This window comes from Neopelma chrysocephalum, unplaced genomic scaffold (assembly GCF_003984885.1).
Source record: "Neopelma chrysocephalum unplaced genomic scaffold, ASM398488v2 Primary Assembly neopelma1_26, whole genome shotgun sequence".
In the NCBI taxonomy this organism is placed as follows: domain Eukaryota; kingdom Metazoa; phylum Chordata; class Aves; order Passeriformes; family Pipridae; genus Neopelma; species Neopelma chrysocephalum.
In genome coordinates, this window is record NW_020897695.1 from 2,940,681 (window position 1) to 2,963,660 (window position 22,980).

Sequence of the window (22,980 nt, forward strand, 5' to 3'; positions counted from 1 at the left end):
AACTGTTCTACTGCAGTGAAGAAGCTGGGAAGAAAATATTCAAGGGATATTAATTTGGGGTTAAATTCAGACAAGTTAATGCATTCTCAAGCATTATAATTGTATATGGTCTTATTGACTGTTATGACTTCATCTGCTAATACCTGTTGAGTAATGGAATAAACATAACTGTTCTTTTGGTCCAGTCCTTGTGTTCCAGTTGCTCTGACTGTTAGTCAGGCCGAGAGGAGCAGAGCACTAACAGGAGACCTGTGAGTCTCCATTTTGGTGGTCTGAGTAGGTTCAAACTCCAATCACTATGGCAGGTACAAGTATGTGTGTTGAGAGGTGCTCCATCAGCTCCTGCTTTGAATGAACTCACTTTCTGGTTTCAGAAAGCAAAACAATGGAAAAATTGCTGAATTTCTACCTCAAGTTTTCTTAAATATTTACAAAGAATTATTATATAAATGTTAATGGTAGGGGTGGTCTATCAAACCTTCCTTCTCCAATCTGTATCACTGTGAGTCAGGTCCTTGTCAAACACAGCTTTGATACAGGGGTACAACAGGTTTGTTTATCCTGCAGCATATATTGGATAGATACATGGAGAGAGGAATGTCGATATCTCATTAGGCATAAACTTGCTGATATAAAAGTAGGCCATTCCACCACAGGATTACTAAAAATCCTTGTTTGGTACCCGTAGTGGTGTTCTTGCTGAAGGCTGCACGAATTCCAGGATGTACAGAGTAGAAAAGAAAAGCATTTGCAGTGCTTATTCATTCTTCAGGTTCCAGTACCACACAACCAAGTCTGAAAGAATGGAACAATGAACAACTGGAGGTTTCAGGACCCTCTGCTTTGGAGGCTGAAAAACATGCAGCTTTGTGCACTAAAATACTCTTTGGGATTTAGTTCCAAAGCAGACCATTGTCACAGTAAGGCTAAACAAGTAAATAGCATTACACATATTTCCTATGCTTAAGGAAAGAAAAAGTATTTATCTGTGAAATACTTGCAAACTGTGTCCCACAGAGCTGTTCTAACTTTGCGTATATTAAAACTGTTAGAAAACAAGATCTTCTGGCCTTACTGTTCGCGTGGGGCATGTTTCTCTGTCCCCTCCCTGAGAAGACCAGGCATTAAGTATTAGAGTGTGTTCTAATACCTTGTTCCCTTCACTCAAAAAAAGCAGCCTTTAGCAAAGGAAAAGGTTGAACAGACAGTATCAGACACAATGGATCAAGAGTGATTATCTACTCCCCCACCCATCCTGATCTTTGAGTAACAGCAGATGTATCCATTCTGAAATGGGGTGACCAGGCAGTAACCTATGATGCTCACTACCACACATTGGTAGCTTTTGGAAGTCTGTGCTGGAGCAGCAATCCCAGCACTGCCCTGTTCCCAAAAAACCCTGTATCCTCACTTACTGAGGAGGTGTGAGAAGTCTTCAGCAAGGCTGACATTCACACTCGTAACATACTGTAATGCAACCCATCTTCTAATATCTTTTCAATGGACATAAACAGTTTTATTAATGCTTTCTGAACCATTTCTGCCAGACAGTGGAACAAAACTGAACCAGAACACGAGGATCTTTTGACACATGGGAAGTACAGCTGAAGTCTAGAACAGCTTTAAATCACTTGGTCTGTCAACTGAAGTGAAATCAGGATTTGGAAATTTGTACTGACACCAAAGGAACATCCTTTCTCAGACAGACAGCAGGGGATGGTGTCTTTAAGGAGCCTTGACACTGCTCCTGGGAAGGGAAAGACAACCACAGAAACTGTCTGTCCAGGCAGGGTAACAGCACGCAAGTTAGAGGTGTTGGAGGATTCCTCATAAGGGATCTGCTGCTTCGGGATTCACAGTTTTCCAGGTGGATGTGGGGATACTCTGCTTACAGTGAGAGAAAACACCAGAAAGCACACCAAAGGAACAGCTGGCAAACAGGACCTCGGAGTTAAGTTATCAGGAGGGATGTGAACAGGCTGAGGAACTGGTGACACACTGGTACAATCTGTTCACAATGCCCCAGTGGGCATAAGCTCCTTTAGGCACATCTCGACAAGTGAAACCCCCAAATATGCACAAGTCGAAGTGAGTGCTATCACTCCAAGTTTTTAATAAGTCAACAGCAATGGAAATACTTCAGAGTCACAGTGCTCTCCTTCCTCCCTGCCCTGGGAGAGCAGGTGTAGGCAACACAGGTCAGAACCCAGGGACAATAATAGTACCCACAGCAGATCAAACAAACCCTTGGTAGAAGACATTAAAAATGTTCAACTCAGTAAGATGTTAATAGATTCTAAGACTTTTAAGAAAACTATGCAGGCAGCTTCAGTAACAAACCTCAGCAAGGGACAAGAAATGCATGACAAAATAGGACATGAATCATTAAGGTATCTAATCTATTCTTTTAACATAAAAAGAACCCCTGAGACCTCAGCCTTAGGCTTTGAGAACTAAGTCAGCTCCCAGGTACAATGAGAAGAAAACCTGCACGTCTGTCATTTGACAAGACTTGAAAGCAGGTTTTGTTTTATTCTGTTGTAAATCTGAACAGTGATAGTTCGAGCTGCTTCTGTTGAAATTTTAATGAAAAAAAGAAGAGAATGTAAGGTCTTTTTTTCCTCTTTAAATATTTAGTGACACTATCAATATGAAGACAGTTTGAAAGGCTCTTTAGGTTCTCTATTATTCAACTATGTTTACAGTTACATGGTGAAAAACTGCAAAATTCCTTTCCCAACCTCAGCTTGAAAACTGCCAAACGTAGCATGGAATGGAGGGAGCTTAGTTTATCCTAACATAAAATAACACACATCACACCAGGGAAGCATGGATAATTTAGATACTGCTTTATTTGAAGACAAATACAGTGCTAAAGAAATTGGGATAACAGGTTGGAAATAGCTGCAAGAAATCTTCAAGTACTGCAAGGAAGGATGCTCATCTTCTTCCCCTGTCAGGAATGTTCAGTTGCGAGATGGGTTGTAGAAACTGAAAATTTTAGTCACACCTGCAACTAATTTTCCCCCTGGAAAAGGAAACTGAAACACTCTTGGTCTTCCTGGGCTCCAGGCAGCTGAACAACTTAACAAAATGCTATTTCTGAGGCTGCCATTTCAGACCATTTTTCTCTGAGTAGGTCTTAGAGGACACACAGATTAGACTGGGGGCCTGGGTGACACTCACAATGTCCAGCCATTAACTCCTGTTAAGCAGTAAAACGAAGGGATTTTCATAATAAGGCTTACAGATCATCATAAACACAATAGTAGTAGTACTTTTCTTAAGGACAGCCAGTTATTTCATTATTTCAGATTAATGCACAGTAATATCTTTGCACTTAACATTCTTCAAAACATACAAATATTACAGTGAGAAAAGGACTCCAGAAAAAGCAAAAAGCCAATGCTATCAGCTAACAAAGAGGCCTGCACTGCATCTCTTCACATTTCATAGAATCATAGAATATCCTGAGTTGGAAGGGACCCACAAAGATCAATGAAGTCCAACTCCTGGCCCTGCACATGATCACCCCAAGAATCAGACCACATTCCCAAGAGCTCTTAACACCTCAGGTTTCAGTCTGTGAAGTTTGAAGACCCATGTTTTATAAATTCTTATCTTGTCCAGTTTAGAGTCACAGCTACACACTTACATTCAAAAAAGGTTTTTCAACCTCATCAGAATTCTTCTCCAACTGTCCTGTCAACTTCTGCAGCGTATTAAAGGATTATAAGGAAGTCATCACAAATCACTGAGATTACTACAAGAGGGAATAACCACCTATCTTGGATTTAAGGATTTATATGAATTTCCTCGACCAACTTTAAGAATTTAAATACTTACTTTTTCCTGATATTAAAATGAATTTTGCTGAGATTAAATCCAGATCTGTGGAGGTAGTGTTAAAAGTTTAAACTGCTTATTAAGAGATTAATAAAGGCCCTTCTCTCCAAAGTTATTAGTCTAACTCCAACCAGGACAGATTATCAGGAATTACTGTCATCAGGAATCAATGCTTTTTAAACAAAAGTGCCATGGCATTTCCTTTTGGAAGTGGATATGTACCATCAGCAGAGGCCCAGAACAAAGTGGTGGGAGATGAGGAGAGTCCTCCTGCCAGGTCCTCCTGCTGCTCCTGCAGCTGGAGCCTTGCCCACCCTGTGGTACACTGAGCCAAGGAGCACGGCCTCCAGTTCTCCAGAACTGCTGTTTCCATAAACACTTACCATTTTTATTTAGGTTTCAGTTTTTTAAGATGTGAACTTCACTGATCCAAACATGGAATTGAGTCGTATGGGCTCCCTGGAGACATCTAGAAGTGTTTAAAATGTCCCATGATTATGACAAACTTCTCACAAGTAAATGCTAAACAGTTCTATGTGCAGTATTCACTGTTGCTTACGATCTTTCTATAGGATGATCCTCTTACCCAGCTATTGCATGATCAACAGAAAGGTCATAACTTTTTTTTTTTTGCATAAGAGAAGCTGAGCTACTGAAACAGTTGTGTTATCTCCAACCAATTGCATTTAATGAACATTCTCTTAATTTTTTTGTAAACTAGAATGTAAATAGACCATGTTATTCTGGATTACTGTGGTAGTTGTCTTTAAATGGACATAATATCTAGGCAGAGGAAGGCTAATTTCTCTCAAAACCAGAATTAATTTGGTTGGAGAATCTATAAACATTATCTCATGCTTCTTTTTAGTCATCTTCCCTACAGCTTTGGTATCTTCAGTGCTCTTTTTGTAGATGTCAAAAGGAGCAAACCTTTGGATTTAAATATTAATTTTTCTTCAACCAAACATTTGTTAATTCTTTAGTCTGGTAGCTGAAACCAGGACACAGACAATTCAAAATTTTAAACAAAATATACAACCAGAAAAAAACATGAAACAACTGCAACCAAAGTTTAAAAAAAGTGCTTATTTCTAGCTCTGATTGTTCCACATATATTTATACAATTATTTTAGAAACATCTAAGTATGTGAAGGTGATAAAAAGTAAAACAAGGAAATACAAAGCAGGAGACACAGAAGTCAAGATTTTATAAGGAATGACAAGACAGTAGGGTTACTCTCGGGCACATGTGGGGGGGCAAGACAGACTGATTCCTTTCATCAGCATCCAGCATTTATGCTGCAACACCACACTCTAGAAGTAACAGCTCAGCCTATGAGGTTAATACTTACTGACTTGGCATTTTCTTCTGCAGAACATTTATCCTGAGAACTGAAAAACCCATAAAACATCCCAGAAGTCAGAATATACAGACAGCTGAGCAGAGCCAGCTGTCCTCATTCCTGGAGTCCATTTGATTTTCTTTTTTCCTCCAGGAAAAAAAAGTTTATTTTATTCTGATATATTGCTTTACTGGTCCAGCCAAGGCTCACTGTTCTCCCTTGGTGAAAATCCAAGAGATTGTTTGGATAAAGGCTGTAAGAATAACTGTCCCATATTCATCTATACAAAATGAGCAAGATTTTAGAAAAATGGAGGCTCCAATATAATTTTCTGGAAATGAACAGGCCTCCAACTGAGGTATGAACACTTTTTTTTTTTTTTTAACCTTCTACCAGCCACCAACAGCATTATTTGCTTTTCAGAAACAAGGAACCTGCTGTTCCTTGACCTCTTATTAAGAAAGTGGTCTCTGACCACAGTAGCATGGTCTTTAAACAAATCACATTCCATTTTTGGAATTAGACCATTTTATGATAATAGTCTCAATTATCACTTACAAGGCACAATTTCTGTCCTACCCATACAGCCAGATAGTAATGAAGTTGTTTGTTTTAACAAATACATGCAAATTGCAATCTACAGGCTCACTTAGTAAATTGTAATGATAAGATGGATAAGATACAAACCATGTAATTCTGAATTCCTAAATGGTCTTAACAATTTGCAACAAAAACCAGATATTTAGCTCTAAAAGTTCACAAAATCTAACTTAAAAATAATGCAATTTACCACATAGAAATGGTTTTCTTCCTGAGAAGGTGAGTAGCAATGAAATGAAAGAAAGGCACAATTTCTGATCGACATAAGGAAACAAACATGTTCAACAGCACTGTTTCCTGCATTTTCCTGTATTCCATATCCAAATCTTTAAGAAAAAAACAGTGCCATCTGAGCTTTTTCTCCTCCAGACACAGAGTGGACATGGACAGCTTAGCATCTACTGCACTGATGATTATCCAGTAAGACTGGAGTGTCCCCTCCTATAAAGTGCCCTATGACTACAGACACCATACACTGAGGTAACAGGTCATCTTGGAGTCAGAGGTCAGCATAGATAATACAGGCCTAATAACACCATCTTTTCACAGTGCCTTTGAATCAACAAAATTCAGACAGTTTCAACAACAGAAATATGCAGCTGTTACCTTTTAAATAACAGACACACTACTTGGTGTTCTCATTCAGATTTCCCACAAGCATATGAGGAAAAAAATGGGTTCATGCTGCTTCAGCCTTTGAATTTAAGTAGTTACAGTGAATCTCAAGACAGGCCAATATGGATCTTCAGAGAGTGCTGCCTGCGTGCCCAGCTGAGGCACGTACATCACTCCCACACAGCCACACACGTGAGATTCAGAGGGAAGAAAGCACAGAAATCACGACCTCCCTGAAGTCATCTAATTCTGCTCACAGATAAACATATTGCATATATAAACAATGAACACAGGCACAAATGGTTAAGAAAGTAATAATTAAAAGGAAGCCTAAAGGAATAATGAAGTAATTCAACATTTAAAATTACTTGAAATAGCTCACCTTCCTTCAGAACTAAAATGCTGGCAAAGTCTTTGCGAAGTAGATTTTATAAATTCTAACATTTCAACAAGAGACTTTGTCATTAATGCTTATTACATACAAATAAATTATTCATTAGTAGAACTCAAATTTGCATTTTATTATAGTCCGTAAAATATACAGGATTCTTGAAGTACTGAAAGAGTGCAGGTAAATACAGTATTCAAGCAGCCACTATTTCTATGTACATGCTCATTAATTCTTCAAAAACCCCACAAAATTATCAAATAGATCAAAATATTGTCCCATGTTTCCACACTATGTTCAGAAAAGCAGCTGTAATTTACAAACGTTTCCAGTTTCACAATACAAAAAAAAAGGATAAAAATGAAATTCGAATCAGTTTGTAGTCATTTATTTGTACTTTGCCAGGACATGCAAGGATTCCTTGCATGTACATAAACAAATTCACTTGAAAAGTAACAGTTATAGTTAAAGCAGAGCCAAATAAAGTAAATATTCATATTTAACAGACAAAACTTCAGCTTACTTATGTCAGTTTTTCATTCTTCAGGCAATTAAAAAAAAAACAGAGTAGTCTGTTATAAATTAAAAAAAATATTTGGGCAAGTCTGAACTACGTTACAGGGACCTGTTTCTGCTGTTTATTTTCTAAATGGAGCACAACAAAGATACACAGCTCTTCCCACAGACCAGACACTGTACTTTTTTCTCTAATAGGGAAATATATTTTTAAATTCACCTCCCCCACACTTTGTAACTCGGGGATTAAAAAAAAAAAAGGTGATAGGGATATACAATTTTAATCTTACATACAAATTTATGATGTAAGGAAGTGGATAAATTATTGAAAAGAACTCTCAGTCACAACAGGGTTATCAAGACATTTCAATTCATTTTACGCAGTTTCATTGTTTCCAAGTTACTCGTGTATTTTTAAATTAAGAAAAATCTCAATCCAAAACCCAAGTTAAAAAATCCCTAAAACTGTGCAACAATTACTGCTTCCCTCCCACATCTCCCACCCCTTCCCTTGTTTATTACACTGTACATTTTTCACCCTGACTTCACCTTGTTAGCTGGTTTAACTTCAGTATTATAAAAGTATGACAAGATCATTTTCATTTCATCTAAACGAAAAGAAAATAAAACTTAAAAGTACATCTGCTTTCTTTCATGGTACATTTAATAGTGTCGGAAGGCTTTCAGAGAATTAAAAAAAATAAAATTCAACATTTAAACCCAAATCTAAGCTTCTTTTCCAGAAGTAATTAACGTTTGGTTGAAACAACTTCTCAAATAACCTATTCCAGTTTTCACAAAAATTTATTTAATTAAAAAAATCTTTAAGTTATTTGGTCCTTTGGCAATTTGCAGCACAAACAATGCCTACTGTACCAAACTCATTTATTGCCTTCAAAATGGTTTTAGTTTTATTGAGAATATTTAAATCTAGCATCCTTTGTGTTGAACAATAGTGTTGTTCATTTACATCAAGTCGGGTGCCCAGTCTGCAGGAATTACTCCCGGCACCAGAAACAGAATGGTATTAATATCGTTAAATAAAACAGTTTTGACATTCTTTTTTTTTTTGCCATGGATTCCAAGTACTTATTCAAGAATTCATGCTTCTTCTGCAAAATATGCTCTTAAAAATCTTCCTAGAGTCTCACAGATTTTTTTTTATGCAACCACAATAAAAACATCTTCTCAAAGGTCTGTCCTCTTTCTATATTCAAACACCACCAGCTTTCCAATAGCACAAGTCTGACCTTCCAGCGTGAGGGTTCACTCCTCAGACCTACAAAATGTAGCTTCTAGTATGTCTCAGAATCTGAGTCATTGAGCTCGTCGTCTTCTGTATATGGATAGCCACCTTCCCTGCCAATGTTGTTGAAAGTACAGTAAGAGCTGTGGTCACTCCTCATGATTGGCAAGGAATCAAAGGTGACAGTTTTTGAGGTGTTGGTGTAATGATTAATGGCATTGAAGGTAAGGGCAGGTAATGTGCTGCTTGATGAAACAGGCATCATGGTGGCCAGAATGAGAGCCAGGCAATCGGCCACATCCTTATTGGGTGCGCAGGCCAAAGCCGGTGTGTAACCTAGGAATTCAAGAAAAAGCAAAACCTTCATTTAAAATAAAGACAATGCAAAAATTTCTCCAAGATCATATCATCTTTCAGCTGCAAAAGTATTTTATATTGCTTAGTTCCACACTGTTTAAAAAGTAAAAAAAATTTATTGCATTATCAATTAGGATTTTTAAACTTCTGGTTACAAAAACAAGCTTGAAGTTAATGGGCTTTGCAACAAAGATATAATTGTTTTGTTAAGCACAGTTAGATACTTTAGGCCAGCGAGAAAAGCCTGGATCTGAAAACGGTGAGGGAGTCACCTGGCTGAGGAGAGACAAGTAATGGCAGCCAACAGTGGGTGAAGGCATTCACTAAAGAGCCACTGCAGAAACCAGAGCTCATCGTGTTAAATGTTTCTTCATCCAGAAGCTTCCACCACAGCTGCTCGTCACAGACAATTTAATAACGCTGCCTTCTCTCAGTAACAAGCTGGCTAAAGCAGCAGGGACAGTTAATTGAAAAGGCAGAGTATACAGTGTCAATTAACACCTATACTTTATTACAATATACAGTAATGTAAACTATAAAGCCAAAGCCTAACTTTATTTTGCAGGATATCAATTAAGAAATCCACAGAAGTTTGAGGAAATGCCAGCTGGGTTAGCAGACTAGGATATGCAGAGACACCTCTTGGTTGCCCAACTGGTCCAGACAAACTACTGTGACAACCCCCAAATGCAAGAGGTCTCGGGCCATGGAATGACCTGCAGTCAAGTCACATATAGCTGTGACATCTCTTCCGGGTAACCATGGCTCTAATAATTCTCAATACTGCTCCTTCTGCAGCTTCCCCCATTCCCTGTACTTGCCTCTACTCATTCAATGTCAAGAAAAACGCTTCAAATTCTCCTCAGTGCCTTGCTTCTGTCTCAAGCTTAACCATTCAGCACAGCACCTGAGGGTAAGTTCTGGCACAGGTCTCAGGTGTATCTACAGCACGAGGCACCACATTTGGTGGTGACACTGGCAGCTCTAGAAGCAGGGCAGTCACGTATGTACAACCACAGATCACAGCTTATTCTCCTGATCAGAGTAGGACAGGTTCCCTCTCCCTGCCTCCACCCAGCAGCGTGTGCCCAGATCACCCTGCAGCACCTCCCACTGTGTGTGACAGACATTCCCACAATGAGCTCAATAGGAAGACGCATGTTCAGGTATGTGTGGGAGTCTGAAGTCCTGTGCATTACCCCCAGTCTACTTAAAGATGTACAACATCCAAGTAAAAAGCACACAAGTAATTTTAATTAACAGTTGGCTTTAAAGGCAAAGAGCATGATGGACTTCTATCCAGACCTTAGGAAGGCATGGAAAACAAGGCAATGCCTGTTCTACCAACAAATGTTTCAACTACTAAGGAATCATCCTTATTGTAGAAGTAGATCTAGGTCAGGTTTTAGGATAGAGCTTGGGAGCAGTTATTGTACTATACAATTGCACATAAGTTTTAAAGAAATAGGCACATTATGGAAAATAATTGTAGCTAGAAATTCAGAAAACAGTAAGCAGGGGACAGTCTTGCAGTTGAGCTATTATTTGCTCAGGACAGACCTTGTGCTTGATGCTTGGAACAGAGCAAGACAACAGTCCCTGCCCAAAGGAGCATACAATCCAAGGAAACACAGATAATTCAAGCACAAAACGCACCAGCTGACCATGCGATAGGGCCGTACAGAAGTGCAGCGCAGCAGATGTTTTCATTGTTAGTAAGGTACCACAGCACTTAAACAGCTCAGAGTTAACAGTGACAGTCTGCAGAAGAGATACATTTTGAGAGGATTCAGAAGCAAGGGCCAGAGCTCGCCACACTTGGACGATGACTGCATTTCAGGCATGTAAGGCAGAACAGAAGGCTCAGAACTGATACCCAGATGCACACCATTTAATATCTACAGTTGCTGGAGGTTGTATGAAGGTAAGATGACACAAAAAGTAAATTTATTCCAGTTGGTCATATTAAACACCATTTCTTTCCCTAATGTAATTTGATAATAGTTTAAAGAAGAAAAACAAGCAGTCACCTGCTACCTTTTTAGTTTCTTTTTGTTTGGCTCCCTCCCCCCCTTTTAAAGACTGCTAAGATCTTGAGTATTCATACTTACATTCCTTCTGGAACAGAGCATCCGAGTTCATCATAAAAAAGGCCAATGTAAAGATCAAACAGAATACTTGCTTTTGTTAAAAGTTCTTTGTTCTCTAAAAACTGTGTTTATATTAATATTCAATTATAGGTCTTAAGCTCCTGGCTTTCATAAGCAGGAATGAAATATCACAGTTTTATTCTTGCCTTAAACATAGCTTGCACCACGAAAGTCTGACATCTGTGTCCTCTACCACTTTATTTTGGCCTATATTAATTTAAATTTAAAAGAATGAATTATATTTTTATGTCACTTAACTGTAAAATGATCATTCATATGTCAGGGCAACAATAGCTATACATACTTTAAATTTTAAGAATATGTTGGTAAACATACCGACTCCACTGAAATACTCCTACTCAATTCTGGTATAACATTCCCCATATTCCGTACTTGTTGTACCTGCATAAGCCTTCACAAAACAACAAAATTACTATCATCATTTGTAGATGGGACAACAGAAGCAGAGTGAACTGAGGCAGCCTCCTTGCAGAACAGAAAATGGAGCCTGCGTGATGGACACTGAATTAAGACTAGGGCTTCCCCTGCCCAAACACAGAGCTGCCTGCCCGAACACAACCCCTGGGGGTTGAAAGTTTCCACAAAGACACCTACCAGAAAATCAGAGGGTTATTAATGCAGCCAGTGCAACAAGAGTTCCCAAGATAAACTCAAGGAAGTGTTAACTGGAAAAGAGATGAGAGTCTGAGGAACGAGTCATCTTGTAAGCACTCACAGAAAAATTCCTTCCAGAAAACTGGAACTCCAGTATAAACTAGAATACAATGCTTGGAAAAGAACTAGACAAAAAAAGACAACAAAAAACCCAACACCCAGAAAACCCCAAAGCAAAAACACCCCCCCCCCTTTTTTTTAGAAGGCTTGAAAGGCCAACGATAACTGTAATGATGAATCTAGAAAGAGAAACGTCCATACTATGGAGTCTCCAGAGAATGCCTCCTCTCACTGCTGTGGTGCACGTGCATTTGACAAATAGAAGACAGACTATACCAGGAAATATAGCTAGCCTAGAAAGTTAAATAGACTAAAGAACAAAAAAAATTGAGAAGTTGGTTGAGTGACCAAAAGTAAAACTTCATATGGTGTCAAATGAAAGAAAAAGCTAGTAATTTCTTTTAAGACAGGTAAACTTACATAAATAATTTCAAATTCAACACTATTTTGCAGATGCAAGTGATCTAAATTTCATCACGATTGGTGTGGAAACATGGGAAAAGAAATGAGAGATGTGAATAAGAACTGATACAGAACTGAGAATGAACCCTCAACATGACTGCTTTTGGAAAGTATACTGAACAGTTAATTCGCTTTTTCAGTTGCATTTACTCTTTTAAGAACCAAGAGGATTAATTTTTCCCCCTGTCATTAGTTCTTAAACCAAAGTGATCTCACCACACTAACAAAAGCAGTGTGACTTCAAATCTAGAGTTTTAAATATCTTATAAATTATTTATAAACTGGAATGCAAGTAATTGGAGACACTTTTTTTTTTCAAAGCTCATATTTTTCAACAATGATTATAGCTCAGATCCAGCAGCAGAGGACTCAATTTATACAGCTGTAGACACAAATAGAGACTGCTTGCAAAAAGTCAATGCAGCTTTTACAGAAAGGGACAATTTCAAAGACAAAAAGTGGACCATCACTCCATAACAACAAAGGTCCTGCTGGTTACATGTTCCATATATCAAGACACTCTTCCATGTAAAACACTGAAACTTTCTCAAAACTAAATTACCATTTAATCTAATTCTATCTGAAATGCCAAATTTGTGTGGCAGATCTCTGAACTTATCTGGACTATGCTAAAGTAAGAGAATGTCAGTGTTGTGATCCAAAATATTTCAGTGCCTATTTCTTCAGTCAGAAAAAGAATTCCTGGTGAATATTCTCAAGGCTGCTTAAAATTTTATAAACAAAGCAATTGCTAATAGAAAGAAAAGAACCACAGTGAAAAAACGATAACACTCAGTTACTTTAAAATTTAAAATATGAACAGAATTAAAAAGAAGATTTTTAGATTCCCAGGCTGCCAGAGAACTTTGACACAAATGTTTTTCTTCTGTTATGTCAAAGATCCAAGTGATCTTTGTCTTATAAGGGACTGGTTGGTTGCACATCAGAAGCCCACAAAGATGCAAAGTTCTCCAGTGAGCATACATGTGATAAGAAACAGAAATAAAGAAGATATATTTTCCAATCTTTTAATTTTAGGGAGTTTTGTCTAGCAGTTACCCGTCCCCTAATTTAGGCAAGGAATGATCTTTAAGTCACTCATGTGACTTTACACAGTGTAATCTGAGAAACACACAGAGAAAGTTACTATGAACATTAAGAGAGGAAAAACTTTTCAAAGTGGAAATATAATTATAACTATTAATCAGACACATGCCTTCTGGGAAAAAAAAACTAAGGAAACAAACAAAAAATCCAACAAAAAGCAATCCACTCCCCAGTCCCAGCTATGGCTTTCATTTAAGACACATTGGGGTATGGTATAAGAGACGGAGCTCCTACATTTTTAAAAGCACAGTTTCTGAGGACCACAGATGTCTTACATGAAAACATACAAATTAGTCAGTAGATCTAGTTTTCTTTTGTTCTTACAAGGTGTATGATTTATTCTCATGATAAAACAGGTAATTTTTCAAGTAAGAAAAATGTGCAAAAAAACTCTGAAAAGCCAGAAGCTTGAGACCAGTAACTGAAAGCTGCTAATCATACTTCATATTTGCTTTTAAAAGCTAATCCTGATATACCTAGTGTGACAAAAAGAACAGCAATTCAATCCAGCTTCTTACAGCTGAGAGTTATATTTTACTTCGAACATTATGTTTTTCTGACCATTTTTGGTATGCCATAGCCAGTGCACTTCTAGGTGCATCATAAAACTACATTTATAGTGCATCATAAATCTACAAATGCAAACCAAACACTTCTAGGCCATGATCTGTATAGTTCTGGAAAGTTTTCACTATCCTTATACTTCTGCTGCTTTGCTAAAATGATCCATCACCAATGCTTTTTCTTCTTTGGAAGACCTACTGCAAGGCTCATATGAAGTTTCCACAGAGTTATTGCTTTTCAGGGAGTTGAGTTTAGAACCACAGTTCCTTACGGGGAAACAAAGTTAAATTTTTCTTACCATTTTCATCTACAGCAAGTACACTTGCTCCCTTCCCTAAAAGCTCTTGAACTACAACCGTTAGTCCATTTCGAGCAGCAACATGCAGAGGTCTGTGAAGACAAGCAAACTCATATATAAACCTTAGAACAAGTTATTAAGATAGGTAGCTTGCATCTAGTTAGATGCAATACTTATACTCCTATGTTATTCACACATTATATAAATATCGTAGATATAATAATTAAGATGGGAAAAGCAGCCAATCTCTTTTCTTATTGCAAAGAAACTACAATACCAATTGTGAACTTTCTTCTTTTTATGGCAGCACACAGCGAGGAGGCAGCTGCTAGCAAAGACCTGCCTGCTTATAGACTTTATTATGTTAAAATGTCAGAAATGCCTCACACCCTACTGTTGATAAATCCTTCACTCAACTGTAGTAACAGATATTTTCACATCTGAGAGTTACTGCATATCACTGCATCAATCACTAGAACCCTAACAGCTGAATGGTAGTCATATTTTATTGCATGTAAATGCTTTCAAGAAATACAAAAGCATTTAATCAATCTGTCTTTTAGAAACCACTATATTCCACTGAGATTAGAGATAAAAAAAATATTTTACAGTATAATGCATGAAGCGAGAAAAGCAGATTACTTTTCAAAACTTCAAACTATTAACCATAAATCAATTTTGTGTTGCCTTGATCTATGAAGGAAAGTGTAGCTTTATCTCAAATATTCTATTATATCTTTTTCAAATGCAAGTTTTTCAGAATTGGCTCCCACTGGCTTAAATAAAACCCTACCACTACTCAGCAGGAAAGAGGATAAACATCTTACTTCCCCTCTGCTCTATATTACTCTTCATTCGTTCTAAGATTCTTAAAGTTGTTCAAGTTAACTGTGAACTGTATTTTGAGTTGGAAAAAAGTGCCTTACCTAGAGACCAGAAATGTAAAATATACAAATAGGAGCAGCTGTATCTATGGTGCTTATATTAAAATATTAAAAATTCAAGAACTATTGCACACCACGGACATACTGAAAAATGTACTGTAATTAAAATAATTTTAATATAGAGACCAACAATTTTAATTCTTATCTTGCCACAAAGAAGGACTTCGTTTAAGCTGTTCAGAAAGTCAATTTAGTTATTAAACATTTGTTAAAGCAGTGATATTTTAAACATCTGTTAAAATCTTGCAATTTATATAAACATATCATGGAGGTGCAAATGTGTACCTATTTTCCCCCATGACATCTCTCGATCAGAGCCAAGGCACGTGGGTGGAATTACAAGAGCCTGTGGTAGTGTACTTTCCCACTTCTGTTTCCATCTCATTTTTGTTTTCCTTCTCTCAAGACATCCTTGCTTCAAGCCAGAAAGAGGCAATCAATCCCTTTCCTGCTTTCTGGTTATTTCAAGCTGCCTGAGGTGCACCATGGTGAGCAGCAAAAGCAAAGGAAGGAGTTTTACTATTTTAACTCCTTAGTTCAAGCAGATCTCAGGGAATAGCCGGAAGAACTGCAGCAGTTTAAATAAGACAAGATTCCAGAAGGGATGTAATGCCAGAACAATATTTGAGTTGCTTACAAGTTCCAGTGTTTTCTTTTTTTTTTTTTTCCCTAAATGGTCTGTGATAGCATTATTAAAGCAGTCTAACAATTCATGTGCCTAACTTGGCTACACATGAGGTATCAAGTATTTGTCTGTAACACAAACATATTCTCTAAAAGGAAAAAACACAGAAGAGGCACTTTAATAGCCCATCCTGATTGGTACATACTATACATTTCTAAGCTTTCCTTATGATTTGGGCTAACAAAATAGGCTTAATTCTACTTGAGGAAGATCTTTAGGAAGGTTTAAGAAATAGCGTATTCTCTCTGATATTTAATAGTAGTGTTGCATCCTCAAAACATGAAATAGAAAGCATGGTGAAGAATAAAAGCATAGTTCAGGTAGTTGGTGGTTTGTTTGTTTTTTTTTTTTTAAAGTAGCTATCTTTGAAGACCAAGTCTTAGTTTGCCTTGAATGAGTTGTTAACTGAAGTGAATTTTAATTGAAATTTTGCATAATTTTTAAAATAGAAAAATATTGGTTCACAGGTAATCTCAGTGGATTGCAGTAATAATGTTTTATTTATCATCCCTTTCACCCATCTAAAATTGGAATTTTAGGTATGAGCCAATCACCGTTTCAATTCCAAGTCAATTCAACTTTTGGTACCTGATAAAGAATTAAAATTCAACCAGTTTGGGAAAAAAAATCTGAAAAATATGCCTCTTTATGAGCAAGATATACACCAAGAACTCATCTTTAAAATACCCTCACTGCTGATACGTACGTTTGCAAGGCTGCATTGGTGGCATTGATGAGGTTTCTATCTGTAATCTTCTCCAGTATTAACAAGGCACTAGTTTCATGACCCTTAAACACAGAACAAACATCTGTCATATAACAAATACTCTTCACAAATTGCTTTGAATGCTTTTTCAAATTCGCAGTATTTTCAAACAGTGCTTGATAACACAAAGCGCAGCACTGGTAAGTCAGACCACACACACCTTGCTGCAAGCCAAATGGAGTGCTGTGTTCTTAGAGCTGTCTTGCAAAGTCAGATCAGCCTTAGCACTGCTAACCAGCACCTCTGGGGAAATAAAGATTTGTATTAACTAAAAGCATATTCCTTAAAATCTAAATGGCTCACATTTGTGCAAAACGAAAACAGAATTTTGACCAGATATGCTCACAAGAATGTTAACTATAAGGCTACTTCACTCATAGTAAGATTAACAAAGCTAAGAGCAGAGATATATAAAGTTTTCTCTTTACCAACTGTATTCGTCTGTCCATTTTCTGCAGCCATCATTAAAGGTGTTTTCCCAGAAGAATCTACAGCATTTACTTGAGCACTGTGACCAAGCAGAAGCTGTAGACACTCAACGTGATCTGTAAAAGCTGCTGCATGCAGAGGAGTTCTACAACAGATCAAAAGAGAGTATGGCCATGTTCAGCCATGCTTTCTACTTTATTCAAAGAGACATCCTGACAGATCCTACAAATACAAAGGTCTCGGCAGTCCCCTCACACTGATCCTTTGCAATGAGTATTGCTGGAGTTGTGACTGCTGCCTTTAGAAAGTCACCTTCTAGTTTCAAATAATTCCCCCCCATGTAGTTTATAATAGAGATACAATTTGATTCAGAAAAATTAAAAGATGTATAAAATGATATCCACAAAGTGATACAATTTAAAACATGCTCTAACTTGCCTGTAAAATGAAAAGCTAATCCAAGTTTATTAAATCAGAACAGGATTTTTAAAAATCCAAAATTTATTTCTAGCACAGAATAAAAAAAAAAAACCCTTCAGAGAATAAAACTAGGGAATGAGGAATTAACATAAGTAGCAAATATAAAACCCCCAAATGACTGAAGAATTAAGCACAGCCAGAGTATGACATAATAAACATTCTCTTGTGCATTTATACTCTTACCTTCCTTTTGAATCTGTTGAATTTACAATACCAGCACCTAGCGTATCAATTAACATTTCTGCAGCACCTTCATTGTCATTTATCCTATAATGAATTAAACAGGCTGTTATTTACAGAATGATAAATCTTTTGTTATATACAGCAATGAAATGTATGAAGAATAATTTTACACTTCCTTACACAGCACAATGCAAGGGACTGAAAGAATTTCCTTCCATTTTCTGAAAAATTTCCTGTTCCAGGAGCAGCTCTACACAACTGTCATGACCTAAAGCAAATGTAAGAGTTAGGTATTACAGAAAAGGGAAAAGGTATAATGATGGATTACAAAAAAATTATATCTCTAAATTAGATTAAGCAGTATTTTATTTCAAAGTTTCTAAGAAAGACTGGTTATATTCAACAGGGCTACATTAAGGAACTAAGGTATTTTTAGAGTCCTGAAAATCAAACTGTAAATTTTATGAAATTTAGAACGTATCTCATGATGTCTGAAAAATATCCAGAATACGTAGTTTAATTCTTTACACCTTTGAATTTCAAACTCTTCTGTACATTCATCACTTTGTCTACATGAAAACATCTCCACCATTTGAGGTTTATTTTTGTTCCACTGACTTGCTAAACCCAAAGAAAAATGAAGTCAATAGTCATAACAAAATCTTAAGAAGAACACGTTCAACCCATCATACTAATATTTTAAAAATTCTACACCCTGCTGCTGGACAGGCAGCTAACAACGGTAACTATCTGTTTGATCTTCAATGCCTATATGTAGAATACCTTAGTTCAACATTCACTGATGTCTAAAGATTTGAATTTTCATAAGTCCTGTCAAATTTTCATCCTACAAATCAAGCATTTCTCTCAGTTCTGTTTTATTCTGAGATTGTCGCCACTGTGAAAATGGACCAAGCTGCAAGAGTTTAATTTTATGAATGTGATAGAGATGTTATTTTAGTTCAAGTTATCACCCAGCCAGATCAGCTCAGTAGTTATTAACTTAATAATAACTGGAAGAAACCCTTACTTCTTCATTTTTCTCTATCATGTCACTCAGAGGTGAAATAAATGACAACCTCTACTACGTTAGAAATGAACATACAGAACAAAATCTTTAGCAAAGGAGCTGAATGAATTTCCTACCTTTTAAGGCCTCCCTCACTCTCAAATCCATGAAAAGTATCAGTGAAGAAAAAAATAAATTCTTATTCAATCACTTTTATATACGTTAGCTTCTTATGCCTATTATGGTTGATATGAAGCAAGTTTAAAAACAGATTTAATCTGAAAATATTCCTCTCAAGACTCCCTGTGAAGGTTATGTTTTTGGGATGTGTGGCCCATTTCTATTCAAGGATACTATGCTGAATTTCTTGAAAAACTCCTTGAGGCATAAAACTAAGATCATATATAGCAAAAATATAGGACAAAAATAAACATCTCTTATAATGTATTAGATGTTAATACATCCCTCTTCAAGATACCACATCTGTCATATTCTCCCATTGACTAATACAAACGGAAGGAGGACAGACTTTATATGTTGCTTTTCTACAGAGTAATAACTTCTACCTCAGTATAAACAAACACATTTAGAGCTGTATTTTAACTTGGCTGTACGTTACCATTATAGCAGGCCCAATGCAGTGATGTGTAGCCGTGATTGTCTGCTATTGCAGGTACTGCATCCACTGATGTAGCTGACTGTAGGAGAGCTCCTAGAACACCTATATGGCCACAGGCAGCTGACAAGTGTATAGGGGTTCGTCCCCTACAGTCTCGTAGTAAGGACTTAGCACCATGTTGAAGCAATGCTTCCACACATTCCTCATGCCCGGTAACTGCCTGTAAGAGGGAGAGGAAAGAGCAAGTTGGAAAATATTCATGTAGATAAGCCAAGGTGTAAAACCAAAGCAAGCAAACCTCAGGCAAATCCTTGCATTTTTAATTAATAACAAAATAAGCAAAATAAGTTATTATTCTTAAACTTGAAAACTGCCATTCTTTTGGAAAAATGGCAGTATCTTGTAATCTTGATGACAGAATATTTTCTTGGAATAACATGGAATGAACTGCTAATCTCTAGGGCTCATTCAATTGTCTTATCTGGCAGAAACTACAAACAAAATATTTGGAATATGGCATGCATCACGCTTTTCTTCCTCCCATGAACACTAACTCCCTACCCTCAACAAAAAGCTGTACTCTAGGACCTCTCCAATCAACACTTTACAGCAAGATTAAGACACTCTAGAATTACAAAAGAATTCTGAGGGTAGGTTGCAAACAGGCAAAAACCAGCCTTTTGAATGCAACTAAAAAGACAATTAAAACTAAGAATGGCAAGATGAGAATAATGAGAAATTGAACACCACCACAAATTAGGTCTGTTCTTGAAATTATGACGTATAAAACTCTCAAGAAAAGAGAAGGAATATTTTCTTACCCCTCTATGCAATGCTGTCCTTCCCCACTTATCTTTGGCATCTACATTTGCTCCTTTGTTAAGGAGTGAATAAACACAGTCCGTGTGCCCGTTGAGAACTGACATCATCAGAGGAGTCCTAAGCAGAGAGCAAAATACAGTGTAATCTACCTGGAAATGTAATAGACTAGCACTCAGCTGAACTACAACAACTACTATCCTTCTGGTTAAAATTGGTAAAATTCACGTCATGAATTATCTCCTCTGGCACTACCTTCACTCTGAGAATGCCAGTTATTTGGTTTATAGATTCAAGAAAATAAATTAATATCCCCTAATTGCAAAGTCCTGATTCAGTTACTAGAATCCATTTTCTCAGCATCTAGACAATAAGACACATTTTAGTTCCCTCCCAACTGAACATTTTTCACTACCAACATTATGTTTATTGCAATACACAGTTGTATTTGTCCAAATTCAAATATAATCTCTCTTTAAAATAATAAGTTAAAAATCACCACTGTAAAATATTTAGTTTGTTATTTTATAAAATGCAATAACTTGTGAAGAATGGAATGTCTATCATTCAAACTCACTGTCCATTTCCATCTTGAATGTCCACTGCATTCTGTGGTTCTGCATTTCCTATCAATAGCCGCAAACATTCTGAATGACCATTTGTAGCTGTAAAACATTATAAAAATAAGGGGTTTACATTAATTGCCTTTGAGTATATAGGTCAAACAGAGTGCTAGCCTGCTCAGACTAAAGCCCAGTAGCTTGAAAACTCACTGTACAGCTTTACCATTGTTATAACTTAAAATACGAACACTAGAAAATAATTTCAGAAATCAGGTATTCTCAACTGTACAGTATTAAAAGTAATTGAGTCAAGCTGTCATTTGCCAACAATTTTTTTTTACATATAAATGAGGTTGCACACATTAACCATAAATAGAATATATGCTTATATGACATCCACAAGAAGGAATAATTAAATATAGTAATTAGCGTAAGTTTTGCTTGTTTTAAGGCACAGATAACCACATACTTAGCAAATGATATACAGATTTTGTTAACAAGTGTAACATGAGCATAGTTATAAAATAATAACTGAAATCACACTTAAAAAGGGGAAGGAAATGTAATGCATAGATGTAATAAACCAAGCAGTTAAAAGACATGGGGAAAAAAAGAAACAAAAAATTGAGAAATCACATTTAAATGCAGCTCATGAAAGATAAATGATTGCTTCTTGGAACGGAAATTGTTTCTGACCTACTGCTGCAGTATTCAGTCCACATAAGAACAGCAACAATTCATGCTTCTGTAGCTGACAGAAATGCTAACACAAGTTAAGAAAGCTAAATCAAATAGAAGAATACAGCTTGTGCTCATGGACAACAAATTAAATGGTTAGAATGATGATATTTTGTATATAATGCTCTTTTAACAGCAACATTTCTGTAACAGCATTACTATAAATGTCAACTTTAATAAGCCTATTTTCAGAGAGAGAAAAAATAAGAATAGAGTATGAATGCTAGACTCTGAGAAAGGTAGGCTTAGACATATTTTCTAGGAAATTCAGTGAGAAAAGGACTGCTATTACTTTGAAAATGTTCAGGAGTCATTTAAATCCTTGGAAAAAAATCCAAGTAAATTTTCATGTCTCTTCTCAAACTGCCAAAATTCTCCAAGACTCCAGTCATTTCTAGAAGTATTTTACTGCCAAGACAGGCAATACAATTCACCTATCTAAGTTTGGGCTATGTGCTGACACCCATCAGCACAGGTAGCTCAGCCAGCTGAATGGACAAGGACAACGTACCCTTCCAGAGGAAAGTGTGGAACAGCACGCCTCGAGCCAAACTGATTTACTAGATTAATAGTGGTTTCTACTCAAAACTGTTTCGTTATACTTCATCATCTATTCCTAAACATTGTTTCTTAGAACATTAATTAGACTTTGAAATACAAAGATGATCCACTTCAAAAGACAAAATTTTAGAAGTTAGAACATACCTGCAGCATGTATTGGAGTTCTCTTTACAACATAATCTTTCACCAAGATGGATGCTCCCTGATTAATGAGCACATCTACACATTCCACATGTCCCTTAAAGGCAGCAAGATCCAGTGGTGTCCTTCCATTGTTATTCCTCACATCAAGGTCCAGCAGCGACTGTACCAGCACTTCCAGAGCTTGATGGTGGCCATGATAGGCCTACAAGAATAAGAAAATTCTTCAGTTTTCCCATCCTTCACATTTTTTTTCTTTCTTACCAGAACTACATAAATGAAATCATTAAGATAGTATTTTTGCTTTAATATTTAGAAGAGGTACTGATATAGCACATAAGTAGTTACAATAGTTACGACTAATTTAAAAAATCCACAATTTCAGCAAAAAGGTTGGTGGGTTTTTCTCTATTTTATCTATCTATCTACCTACCTATCTATCTATCTGTCTGTTTGTTGTTTTATCCTTTCAGCAGCTGCAACTACTTTCACAAAATCATCTGTCTTCAATTTGTAAAACTAACAGTACTTTGAATACTGCATGTTTCATTGCTTTATGTCATAGTTACATCATACTGAGATTATTTCAAGTGAGGAACATAAGCAAACTTTAGTAATTCCTGTTAGCTTTTAACATAAAGTATTTAAAAAATCCAGTAAAAAGAATACAGTACAAATACCTTTCATTTACCAGTATTAAGGACTATTTTTTACTTTGGCGATATATATATAGGTAGTGCATGAGACTTACTCTATTTTCAGATAGTACAGTGTGGTTTTTCAATTGCTTGAAGTTCAGTGAAAAGATGAAAGCTA

General features: G+C 36.6%; 1 protein-coding gene across 3 annotated transcripts in view; it reads right to left on the reverse strand.

The window, feature by feature from the left end:
• Nucleotides 1–4,481: 4,481 nt before the first annotated feature.
• The window catches only part of ANKRD28 (ankyrin repeat domain 28), a 122,466-nt gene continuing 103,967 nt past the window's right edge, over nucleotides 4,482–22,980 (reverse strand). For 2 of the 3 annotated variants that reach the window (XM_027675321.1, XM_027675320.1), the window contains exons 18-28: nucleotides 22,168–22,369; nucleotides 20,739–20,826; nucleotides 20,164–20,281; nucleotides 19,343–19,562; nucleotides 17,895–17,982; nucleotides 17,715–17,798; nucleotides 17,051–17,196; nucleotides 16,783–16,865; nucleotides 16,563–16,645; nucleotides 14,228–14,319; nucleotides 4,482–8,890 (exon numbers count right to left, since the gene is read on the reverse strand). In XM_027675321.1, coding sequence (XP_027531122.1) covers nucleotides 8,604–8,890; nucleotides 14,228–14,319; nucleotides 16,563–16,645; nucleotides 16,783–16,865; nucleotides 17,051–17,196; nucleotides 17,715–17,798; nucleotides 17,895–17,982; nucleotides 19,343–19,562; nucleotides 20,164–20,281; nucleotides 20,739–20,826; nucleotides 22,168–22,369 — 1,491 coding nt within the window. In that variant the 3' untranslated portion in view covers nucleotides 4,482–8,603. The other variant, XM_027675322.1, reaches the window with a different exon arrangement.